This window comes from Tachysurus vachellii, chromosome 14 (assembly GCF_030014155.1).
Source record: "Tachysurus vachellii isolate PV-2020 chromosome 14, HZAU_Pvac_v1, whole genome shotgun sequence".
Taxonomy (NCBI): domain Eukaryota; kingdom Metazoa; phylum Chordata; class Actinopteri; order Siluriformes; family Bagridae; genus Tachysurus; species Tachysurus vachellii.
The window spans coordinates 7,178,472-7,190,971 of NC_083473.1; the positions used below are offsets into that span (position 1 = coordinate 7,178,472).

The following is a 12,500-nucleotide window of genomic DNA, read 5'->3' on the forward strand; positions in this document are numbered from 1 at the left end:
TGTGTAGTTTGTGTGTTGTGACTGTGTAGTGTGTGTGTTGTGACTGTGTAGTGTGTGTGGGGTGTGCGTGTTGTGACTGTGTAGTGTGTGTTGTGACTGTGTGTGTGAGAGAGAGTGTGACTTTGTAGTGTGTGTGGTGTGTGTGTTGTGACTGTGTAGTGTGTATGTTGTGACTGTGTAGTGTGTGTGTGTTGTGACTGTGTAGTGTGTGTGTGGGGTGTGCGTGTTGTGACTGTGTAGTGTGTGTTGTGACTGTGTAGTGTGTGTGTTGTGACTGTAGTGTGTGTGGGGTGTGCGTATTGTGACTGAATAGTATGTGTGTGGGGTGTGCGTGTTGTGACTGTATAGTGTGTGTGTGTGTGAGAGTGGGACTTTGTAGTGTGTGTCGTGTGTGTGTTGTGACTATGTACTAGTGTGTGTGTGAGGGGTGTGTGTTGTGACTGTAGTGTGTGTGTGGGGTGTGTGTGTTGACTATGTAGTGTGTGTGTTGTGACTGTGTAGTGTGTGTGTGTGGGGTGTGCGTGTTGTGACTGTGTAGTGTGTTTGTGGGGTGTGCGTGTTGTGACTGTATAGTGTGTGTGGGGTGTGTGTGTTGTGACTGTATAGTGTGTGTGGGGTGTGTGTGTTGACTATGTAGTGTGTGTGTTGTGACTGTGTAGTGTGTGTGGGGTGTGTGTGTGTGGGGTGTGCGTGTTGTGACTGTGGGGTGTGTGTGTGTGGGGTGTGCGTGTTGTGACTGTGTAGTGTGTTTGTGGGGTGTGCGTGTTGTGACTGTATAGTGTGTGTGGGGTGTGCGTGTTGTGACTGTATAGTGTGTGTGGGGTGTGCGTGTTGTGACTGTATAGTGTGTGTGGGGTGTGCGTGTTGTGACTGTGTAGTGTGTTTGTGGGGTGTGCGTGTTGTGACTGTATAGTGTGTGTGGGGTGTGCGTGTTGTGACTGTATAGTGTGTGTGGGGTGTGCGTGTTGTGACTGTATAGTGTGTGTGGGGTGTGCGTGTTGTGACTGTATAGTGTGTGTGGGGTGTGCGTGTTGTGACTGTATAGTGTGTGTGGGGTGTGCGTGTTGTGACTGTATAGTGTGTGTGGGGTGTGCGTGTTGTGACTGTATAGTGTGTGTGGGGTGTGCGTGTTGTGACTGTATAGTGTGTGTGGGGTGTGCGTGTTGTGACTGTATAGTGTGTGTGGGGTGTGCGTGTTGTGACTGTATAGTGTGTGTGGGGTGTGCGTGTTGTGACTGTATAGTGTGTGTGGGGTGTGCGTGTTGTGACTGTATAGTGTGTGTGGGGTGTGCGTGTTGTGACTGTATAGTGTGTGTGGGGTGTGCGTGTTGTGACTGTATAGTGTGTGTGGGGTGTGCGTGTTGTGACTGTATAGTGTGTGTGGGGTGTGCGTGTTGTGACTGTATAGTGTGTTTGTGGGGTGTGCGTGTTGTGACTGTATAGTGTGTGTGGGGTGTGCGTGTTGTGACTGTATAGTGTGTGTGGGGTGTGCGTGTTGTGACTGTATAGTGTGTGTGGGGTGTGCGTGTTGTGACTGTATAGTGTGTGTGGGGTGTGCGTGTTGTGACGGTGTAGTGTGTGTGTGTGAGAGTGTGACTTTGTAGTGTGTAGGGCTGAAACGATTAGTCGACATTGTCGACAATAAAAAATTGTCGACAAATATCTTTGTTGTCGAGTAGTCGTTTGTTATCACGTTTCCTAATGTAAGGGCCTGCAATATCGCGATTTGACCGCTACGGCGCTGTAGCGCTGCAGTGTAATGCAGCCCTAACAAATGCGGTAGAAGAGAACTTTTAAAAGAAGCGCAAATTATGACGGAGTGCAAGCGAATGCGAACGAGCAACGTGTGGGATCTTTTCTTTGCATTCCTGCCACATCCACTCCATCAGAACGGATCTTCTCTGCTGCGGGAAACATTTGCTCACAAAAAAGAGCAAGCTTGTCACGTGAACATGTTGATATGCTGAGCTTTTCAATTCAGCACTTATTTGAAAATCCAAAAAAGGCCAGTACAGAAAGGACACTGTTACATACTGCTTTTCATTAAACTGAACACTTGTTTTACAAATGAAGCTCTTAATACTGCTGCCAAGAGATGTTTACATATATTGTCTGTAATGCAGCTGATTCATTTGTGCAATTTTTTTTTTTTTTTAATTAAAAGATAACAGAATATTTAAACAGTGCTCAAAAAGAGAATGACCTGTTTAGTTGGCTCAAAGTTCATTAAAACAACCATTTCAAAAGCTGAAGTGATTTTCTTTTTTATATTATAGTTAGAATATGTATAGCTCAATGTTTTAACTAATTGAAAAAGCTGAATAATTGTTCAAAACTTACTGATTAGTCGTCAATGGCATTGACAATAATCGACGATTAGTCGATTAATCGGTCTAATAATCGTTAGATTAATCGATTATCAAAATAATCGTTTGTTGCAGCCCTAGTAGTGTGCGTGGTGTGTGTTGTGACTATGTGGTGTGTGTTGTGACTGTAGTGTGTGTGGGGTGTGTGTGGTGACTGTGTAGTGTGTTGTGACTGTGTGGGGTGTGTGTGTTGTGACTGTGTAGTGTGTGTGTTGTGACTGTGTGTGTGTGAGAGAGAGTGTGACTTTGTAGTTTGTGGTGTGTGTGTTGTGAGTGTGTTGTGACTGTGTAGTGTGTGTGTGTGAGTCAGTGAGTCACACTCATCTGTCACACTCATCAATAATTAATGAAGTTCACCATTTGTATTGTTTTCGGTTGCATGACGACTTGACATCAGCTTTTATTGTTAAAGTTCTGTGATATTCCACTTTTAGTTTAGCGAAAGATTTATGTAGGGTTCAGACGTCCTTCCCACAGAGTATTTTCTTGCACCAGCTACCCCAAGAACGTTTACTAAATCTAGAACCCTAAATCGGAACCTTTACAACCTCCATTGCGTGTGTTTCCCTTTCTAGGGTTCGAAGTAGAACCCCTTCAGGATGCTAGAACCCGTCACCACCCTATAATCAGGATGCTAGAACCAGCATTTATCTGGAACTCATTGCATTTGTTATCAGGTACTTACAGTACTGTAGATGTTTGTGTAGTTCGCAAGTGCTTAGGGCCTGTAGTAGTCAAAAATGTCCTTCTGTGACCACCGTACTGGATCACACTCACTTTAAGGATGTTGTGGAAGGTGTAGTTAACCTACACCACAACTGTTTGTTTGTTTGTACATCATCTGGTTTCATTTGGAAAGCGTTAATCTTTAAGTTGTTCTTGAAGAACAGGTCTTAATATAAAGAAAGCATGTAAAAGATTGTTTTGTTTCTGCATTTCTGGGATAAACGACTTCTGGTACATTGTTTTGTATAAACAAATGGACGATATTCTGGTTGTAAATTTGATATAAAAGGAGTCAGGACTATGTTGTGTGACTTTTCCAGTGTGACGTGTTTTTCCACAATCTCTGTTGAGAGAATTTGATACAATTTTATTGGTTGAAGGGAAGACCTTCAAATTTTAGTTACACTTGCGGCGTCTCAGAGAGCAAAACTTGGTTTGATACAAATTATTAAAACCTTGAATTTCTACTTTTTGTAAAAGCTAATTTTAACTGCCTCTCTGACAAAGACGCCCAATGCTGAACATAGAAACAACAAAATGGCTGCAACTTACAAATTATTTAACACCTCATCAGAGGACAAAAAAATTGCATCACCGGTACAGCTACAAAAATCTCTTGACAAGCACAATATAGAGAGGGTTTTTTTTCCCTGCAGTGTTTATTTCTCTTTTATTTCTGTCACACAATTTGTCAAGGATTTTGTAAATGAATTAAATAAAAAATTTGGACACAAAATTCTTTTAATTTCTTAATATTTGGATCAAGTCGGTTACTTTCATCACTTACGTTATAGCGGCTACAAACACTTGCGTAAGCAACAATTCATAAATTGTTAAATCGTTAAGGAGTGAGTCATGAGTACAGACTGTTTACATTAACACCAGCTGCTGAGTCTAACTTCTGCTACCCTCATGTAGCTAACAGCAATGTAAGGTCTGCTAATGCTGCGTTCACACACGTGCAATGTCTCCAGTCGCTGTGCCGTGAAGTCACCGATTAGGTGAAACGACTACTGGTTGCTATAGTGATAACTTTTAATCGGCGGGCAGATTTGCAGATTTGTCGTTTGCGTATCAAATTCGCCAGAGTAGATCTGCATCATATCACGAAGGAGAAGCAGTGTGTGCTGTTTGTCACGGATCATGTGCGCTCTACTGACTTCACTTTGTATTTTCAACATTTTCATGTCGCAGGACACGCCCACTTCTATTCACCAATCGGCAGGTCTCGGGAATCTGTGGCTGCGAGTGTGACTGTAGCACAATACTCTTCAGTTTAGCATCATACATAAATAAATCAGTAAATCATCATTCCGTCAGATTAAAAGTTTGAAAAGCTTACTTTCTGACTGGATTCAGAAAGTCCTGAGAACCAATCAGAGTCTAGATTTTGATCAACACCTTAATTCTTCCGCTTATAGACAGAAAAGTTTAGAAAGGTTTTGTGTTCTAGTCTGCTCAGTGTCGTTTTCCATAATGAACTTTTCCTCATAAATTATTTACAGTATTTGGCAGACGCCCCTAATCCAGAGCAATTTAGATTTAATCTCAATTTCTACAACTGAGCAATTAAGTGTTGAGGGCTTTGCTCAGGGGCCCAGCAGTGTCAGTTTGGTGGAACTGGGATTTGAACTTGCAACCTTCTGATCCAACACCTTAACCACTAATCCCCCACATCCTCCCAAGTCAAAGCTCTCAAGGCTTTTCTCTAAAAGTTTGACTCGTCCTTGTAAAAACACTCGGTGTGGTTTAACATACACACACCTACACACAGCCTTGTTCTGAACATAGTTTGGTGAACGGGAGTGGAAACAGTGTGTAAAGGTCATTATCATTCTGTAACAAGCTGCCTGTGAAGTTTTAGTGGAGTGAATATTTTAGCTGTGAAGGTCACCAGGGATATAAAACTTCAGCGCCACCCTGCTTTTACTAGCGCAGGAATACAACCCTAATCAAACACTGAGATATAATACACAGCACCATGTTCTATAGCGTTGCTTTTCCCACTACAATCAGAAAATGAATATTTGTCTATGGAATAAAATGCACAAACTCTGTAGGAGGAAAAAAGTGTCATGAATGACATGTTTTTATTAATATGTCAGGCAACATTGGGGAAATTGAGTGAAATAGGAAAAGTAAAATCTACAATACTTAATGTAAATCAGACTATGGGACTTTTTACACCTGGTCACTTCATAGCTATCTGATTTGTTAAAACTGTTCCATTTACATTAGGCCACATAAGTGCGTCTTGGCGAATCGGATATCAATCCGATCTTTCTACTCCCGCCCAAAATGCAAATATATTTGACCTCATTTCCGGGGTAATTGAAATGGAACACGCTTTGGGGTATGCGGTTTTCAGAATGCAATCAAAAAGAAGACGAAAAAAAGTTGTTACAACGGTTATGCTACAAAAAAAACAGCATTTACTCTTTGCTGCATTTTCGCTGGCGGCAGCAGCGCATTTTAAGACCCAACGAGACACCTGGGTGAAAGATCACCTGCGAGTGACGTACTTCCGTTTGGGAGGAGTATAGCGCTGACGTATGTGGCTTGAACAATCACATTCATTTACACCTGTCCAGTTTCATCTGAAATGCGTCCCAGACCTCCTCCTGAAGTGGTTTGAGCCATCAGATTTATATCCGTCTCGAAAACGTTTCAGAAGGCATTTAGACCTGGTCTTTTTATGATCGGATAGCTATCGGATCACAGAAAACACATGAAGTGACCAGGTGTAAAAAGCCCCAAAATGTATTCAAATGTGGATTTTTGATCAGCATTTAATATGAAGTAACTGTAAAACATTATATATATATATATATATATATACACACCATTGTGTAAATGTACAAGTGCTACAGAGTTAAAGATAACTGAACAGCAGTTAAAAGGAAAATAAATGCATGTTATTGGTTTAAAATAACAACAAAACACAAAGTTAAATGTAAAGCATTTCTTTTTATTTCATTTTTTACTCATTTCTCTTGAGTGATATCTTTTTGGCCTTAAATCTGACCCCCCAAAAGGGTTCATGATGGAGTTATGTTTTGTCAATAAACACCGCTAAGATTCTCTGACTTTGAAGAACCGTAGGTTTTTCCCCATGGCACCTTGGTGAGCGAGATGTTCACCCAGCACTAACTCTCAAAACTCTCTAGTAACTTTTAAATACAGGAATAAAGTAAGCAAGATCTTCCTCTGTCCGCTTTCCCAGAAACACAGACATGGCGGACATCCTGCCAGCCAATCAGACCCTCGGTTTAAAGGTTCCGAAGGTTCCCTAAAGGTTCTGAAGACACTGGAGAGAAAAGTGTACAAAAAAGATTCATTAGAATCGATTGCAACATTTTAGTACCCAAAACTATTGTAAAGATTACTCAAAGTATGCTCTCATGCTGTGGAGAGTTCTTTATTTTAAATTGAAGACGATTCTTGTGTCCAGAACTGGAGATTAAATGAGTCCTGGATGCTTCGTGTGACTCGAGACTTAAACGCGTACACTGTTGATATGCTTCGTGTTGTGTGTGGTTTGCCTCCACTGGCACTCTACAGCAGATGAAACATTTCTCCACGTCACCGTGTTTTCCGTTCGGTGTGGTTTTAAAATAGCAGCGTGTTGGAGGAGGGGGGGTGGGATGGCAGTTCTGCTTGGCTGGTCTACATCGGGTGACCGCGCTTGGGCTTTATCATTGGTCTAGCATCTCAAGCAGACCAAGTTTAGACAGCGCGGGCTTACTCGGGTTACCTTTCCCCTGGAAAGCCTGGTGCAGCATGTGACCGTGTGCATGTGCAGAACTTCTTCAGCTGCTGCCTCTGACCTCTGAGCGAGCGCGATTAGAAGAGGAAGTCGACCAGGTGACCATGGAGTCACAGCTTCTGTAGCACAGTCAGAGAGAGGTAATCAATCACATTAAAAAAAGTTTCTTTCCTGTTTGAAGAAATGTCTTGATTGAATCTGTAACTTACCAGTATGAAGTAGTCTTAGACACGCAGCTTGTTGTCATTTACGCCTGGTTTGTCTTTTAACGTAATCGTTAATCGTGGTACTTTGAAGTCTGTTATCCGTGGAGCCCCAATACACTAGCTGACATGGCGCATTTCAAAGGCAGATCATCCAATAAGACAGAGGAAGGGGCAGGTCTGAGCTCGACCTTCGGATTTGCATCGTTTACTGCAGTAACACATAAACTCGGCTGATGACGCTAATATCCGTTACCGCTACCTGTCTCCCCTCGGCCCGTTCAGGAGTCTGCAACCTCGACTCGCTCTAGACTCAGGTGACTTGTTTTTGTTTTGTATTGAGAGTGTTTTGTATTTCTATTCAATTTCTTGACAGGATAAACAGGATAAATCTAACACTCTGAGGGTCAAGCCAAACTTTGTGACCGTTTGCGTACCATCTCTACATTTAGATGTAAAGGATCAATAAATGATGATGTTATTTATTTATTTATTTGTTTATTTGTTTGTTTGTTTATTTATTTATTTAATGAAGCATTTCCATACTTTCTGATTTGAATGACTCTTAATTTCAAAGCATTTCAAAGATGAATTCTAAAAAGAAATCACCATTTGTGTTTGATGTTTGGTCTCCGGCTTTGTGTGTTTATTTTTTTTGGTAATTCGCTCACTATGTTTGTTCCTTATGAGGGGAACATCTTGGCCGTGACCCATATCCCAGGGGTGATAATAATAAAACTAGGTGAATGGTGAAAGGGTCAGTGTGTCCTGACTGGGTTATGTTGAGCATGCTGTGTTGTGTAAACACGTACACACACACACACACACACAGAATCTCTCAGAAATATAACTATTACCCAGAGTGCTTTGTTTAGCCTAACAGCCAGAGTGACTCATCCTCAATTCCAAAGCAGGGCCGCTATTGTAAATCCTCGTCTTCGAGTCCTTTTTTTTTTTTTTTTTTTCCTCCTTGGTTTCTGTTTCATTTTACCCGTGTAGACACGAACTGAAACGCTGCTGTTATCTGTGTTTGATTGTCTACAACTAGCAAAGATACACAAATCAAATGACTTTTGTGGCTCTTGGCCAAGACCCCTGTATAAGTGTGTAAACAGTTTTAGCGGTTTGAGGAGATAATGGTGTGTTTAAACAAACAAAAAAAAAAATCGGTAGACTTCGGGGCAAATTTTTGCAGCTTTATACATGGTTACAATGGGTTTTTTCCATGGGGCATCTACAAAAAAAAAAAAACGATCCTGCAGACTGTTTCAACTTTAAAATAGAATGTTTCTGTTTGAGAAAAGCTTTTAAAACGACTTTTAGAAGTTGAACGGAAAAGGCAGAAGTGATAAGAAAAAGGTGTGTGTGTGTGTGTGTGTGTGTGTGTGTGTGTGTGTGTTCTTTGTCAGTTGTGTACTATATAATTCAGTGGTGCACTGGTTCACACTGTGGTGTGTGAATTCTGCCAGCACAACCCAAGGTTTTCTGGTCAAAGGTAAGGAGTGAAGACCATTTGAGACCAAGCACACTTGCGAAAGGTTGCAATAGCGTTACCAAACATCTGATAACTCAATCAGCAATGTGACCCTTGCTCAGTGATTTGTGAAGGTCCTTCCTGGCCAAGAGATTCAGAGCTGCTGGACAATTGCATTCATGTTAAATCTTTAGAAGCACAGAATGTGTGTTATTCTCAGAATTTACACCGGCCATCTGTAAAGGACAACAACTTTGTGGAGAAACTTGATCATATAAACAGCTTGGCAAGTAAACAGATTCTATTTATTGATTGATTGATTTTGTATTTTAGTATTCTTTGTGTTACTTAATAGAAATACATAAAAAAAAATCAGCGGTTGTTCAGCAAAAGTGGAAAAACGTCTGACATCCCACATCAAAGTTTAGACGAATGCAGCATAAATCTTCCATTAATGGAGCTGATGAGCCACTGCAGCTCATCAGCTACCACCCTCTTTTTATAGGGTGACATTAGTTATTTTTCCCCTTTAACTGAATTGCTATTTTTATTTTATTTGTCCTAGATAGTTTATGGGTTTGCGTGATTATTAATGGCAGAATTTCACTAAATTGTCTTACATTTAAGGCATTTAGCAGACACCCTAATCCAGAGTGACTTGCAACTGAGGGTTAAGGGCCTTGCTCAGGGGCCCAACAGTGGCTGCTTGGTGGACCTGGGGTTCGAACCCATGACTTTCCGATCAGTAGCCCAACACCTTAACCACTGAGCTACCACATTTCTGAGTCTTGAAACGTACGTGCAGTTGAAATAAAGGAGCCGTACGGATTCTCCACAATTACACAATATGAAGTCAGTCTTGTCAGCTGGCTTTCGTAGTATACAAACGTTATTCTTTAAGAATTCCTAAATTGCTCAACTTAATGGATTTTCATTCATAATTTCTACCATTTGTGTAAATCCTCCTGCGAAAGTTTGAGAGAAATATATTCAGGTTCAGCTCGATAAAAAAAGGCCCCGTGCTGTCCGTCAACCCAGACGTATCACTACTGAGAAATTTGTCACTTTCGTTTGCACGTGAATTAATTAATCAGTCCATAATTACAGCTCATAATTACTGACTCACTCACACACACTTTGTCTGGTTGCAGTTCACACGTTATCAGTCGTGGACGTAACTTTGAATCTTGTTTCTTTCCACAGATTTATTAGCAGAGAGACATGCAGGCCCAAGAGCTGTTGAAGCAGCTGCGTGTGCCTGAGCTGGCCGAGGTGAGAGATTACCTCCGCAGCCTGTCCACCGGTACGCTGGTGGGAATGGGGGCCTTCGCCGCACTCACCACCTTCTGGTACACCACACGACCAAAAGCCATCAAACCCCCCTGTGACCTGCACATGCAGTCCGTCGAGGTTCCGGTGAGTCCCTGTTGTAGACCCGAATCACGGAAGCAACCTCAATGCAAGGAAATTTTTTTTTTATTTTTTATTTTTATTTTTTGGCTCAATATTTAATAATTCTCCTGAATTTTTTGCTGTCGTTTAGGGAGGAGAGTTTGTACGCAGATCAGTGCTAGTGGACGCTGACAACCTTCTGTCTTTTTACTATGATGATGCTACGACGATGTACGAGATTTTCACCAGGGGTTTACGTGTATCGAGTAAGTGAACAAGATCACCTTGTCAACCTACTATAATTAGCACATATATAAAGAGTAACCTTTAAGAGCTTTATCTGCTTTTGTAAACCAGGAATAAACAGGAAAAGCTTGTGTTTCAGAGCAGGTCAAGCAGATCCATAGAGTTTATATTACAGGCAGAACGTCAGAACAATATTGAACGTTTCTGTGATGTACACGATCATGTACTGTGATGCATCGCAATGATTCCATTTGATCACAAAGTGCAGGATCAGTGGAACAAATACCAGAAATGGATATTGATCATAATCAATACAAAACAAGTTAGCTCGAGTTATCATTTGTTACAATCAATATAAAATTTTCTGTAAGGACACAATTATTTGGAAAATATTAAAGAACATATAACAAGCAGGGGGGAGGACACGGTGGCTTAGTGGTTAGCACGTTCGCCTCACACCTCCAGGGTTGGGGGTTCGATTCCTGCCTCCACCTTGTGTGTGTGGAGTTTGCATGTTCTCCCCGTGCCTCGGGGGTTTCCTCCGGGTACTCCGGTTTCCTCCTCCGGTCTAAAGACATGCATGGTAGGTTGATTGGCATCTCTGGAAAATTGTCTGTAGTATGAGAGTGTGTGTGTGTGTGTGCCCTGCGATGGGTTGGCACTCCGTCCAGGGTGTATCCTGCCTTGATTCCCGATGACGCCTGAGATAGGCACAGGCTCCCCGTGACCCGAGGTAGTTCGGATAAGCGGTAGAAAATGAATGAATGAATAACAAGCAGATGTAAAATTGTAAGTGATTTCCAAAATGGGAAAGTCTTCACGATGGATGTGTTTGTTTTTTTTTTTTGTGTCTTTAGGTTTTGGGTTTGTTTGAAAACTGTGTTTTGAGAGAAATACGTAAACATTGCACAGTTAAATATAATGCTCAGGTTCCAGATATTTAGTAGTAAATCTATATTTAAAAGTCTTCCTACTGTATCCCCAGGAAAATCCCAGTATTTCTACTGAATATGAAAGTAAATGATTTTATCTAGCTGTTGTTGACGCTGTTAAAATGTGCTCTAATACTGTAAGACCTTACAGAATGTCCTGTAAAATAACAATAAATGAATGCAAAATTACAGATGATACTTTTCCTTCTTCTCTCAGATAACGGACCTTGCTTAGGCTTCAGGAAACCGAAGCATCCGTACGAGTGGCTGTCCTATTCAGAGGTAGGACTGCTGGAGACGTCTCCATTCGCCATTGTTTAAATAAGCGCTTGCTGTCTCGCGCTCTACGTCTACACCAGAGACTCAGTCTTTCACATTGATTTGATATTTCAGCTGTTTTAAAAGTTGATTTATCAATACATTCATTTGACTTTTTTTTTTTTTTAATTTTTTTAAAGCATTTTATTCAAATAATCTTACTACTGAAATCTGAACTCGACTGACCAGGTCAATATTTGTACAATCTTCTATTGCAGTATTGAAAAGAATACCAAATAAAGGCATCATCGTTAGCGCTTTCAGACTACTGGAGCGAGCTTCTATTAATATTTGGTGTTTAGAAAATTTAACATTAGTGGGTCGAGAAGTATTTTAACTACCTACAGTATGAGCTAGTTGTTTTAAATGGCTTTGGCATTTCCAGCTATTTGGTTTTGTCAATTTCTTTTTGCAGTCCTTTTTTTTTTTTAAATTGAACTTTTTTCCAAATAGATGTGAGTACATAATGCTGTGGTCTTTATCAGCTTGTTTCTTCTCCTAATATTTGAACACAAATGTTCCTTCCAATTGAAAATAAGAACGGCGTGTACAATGGCCCTTTTTTCTGTGTGTACCATCAATATACATAGTGTTCAATCTCTGTACCAGCTCATACTAGAGCATGTCGCTCGATGTGTATATGTGTGTGTGTGTGTGCGTGAGTGTGTGTGCAAGATTATATTCTAGACCAGTCCCACTTGGTGGAATCTGATATGAGCTGCTCTGTCAATGTGAGGAACTGGTTTGCCTTATTTTTGCCTTTATCCTCCTTCAGGTTGCAGAGAGAGCCGAGAGACTCGGCTCAGCGCTGCTGCACAAAGGTCACTCTAAAACCAGAGAGCAGCTCATCGGCATCTTTGCTCAGAGCAGACCCGAGGTGAGGCGCATGTCTGAGTCTCCACCCGGGCTTTGAGCTCCTTACATGCTGAAATATCACATGTTTAAGATCCATATGTATGAGGTTAATAATCAAAATGTTTCAGCATGATTAAGATCTGCTTTTTGGAGCAGTTAAATCTTATAGCTTCTGTTTCCACATGGCACATTGTTATGCGTTGTTTATTTATTATTATAGAT

The 12,500-nt window shown here is 41.1% G+C and overlaps 1 protein-coding gene and 1 long non-coding RNA gene across 4 annotated transcripts in view; one reads left to right on the plus strand and one right to left on the minus strand.

Moving 5' to 3' along the window:
* The window catches only part of acsl1b (acyl-CoA synthetase long chain family member 1b), a 27,451-nt gene that overhangs the window by 1,485 nt on the left and 13,466 nt on the right, over nt 1–12,500 (plus strand). The window contains exons 1-5 of one of the 3 annotated variants that reach the window (XM_060886459.1): nt 6,863–6,998; nt 9,739–9,951; nt 10,079–10,193; nt 11,323–11,387; nt 12,199–12,300. In XM_060886459.1, coding sequence (XP_060742442.1) covers nt 9,757–9,951; nt 10,079–10,193; nt 11,323–11,387; nt 12,199–12,300 — 477 coding nt within the window. In that variant the 5' untranslated portion in view covers nt 6,863–6,998; nt 9,739–9,756. Of the gene's footprint in view, nt 1–6,862; nt 6,999–7,169; nt 7,379–9,738; nt 9,952–10,078; nt 10,194–11,322; nt 11,388–12,198; nt 12,301–12,500 lie in introns of those variants that run through there. The other 2 variants (XM_060886457.1, XM_060886458.1) reach the window with 2 other exon arrangements.
* On the minus strand, nt 6,056–7,195 carry LOC132856734 (uncharacterized). The gene is made up of 3 exons (XR_009649452.1): nt 7,068–7,195; nt 6,601–6,977; nt 6,056–6,399 (listed from the first exon to the last, which is right to left on the minus strand). It is a non-coding gene; the product is annotated as an uncharacterized LOC132856734 (long non-coding RNA).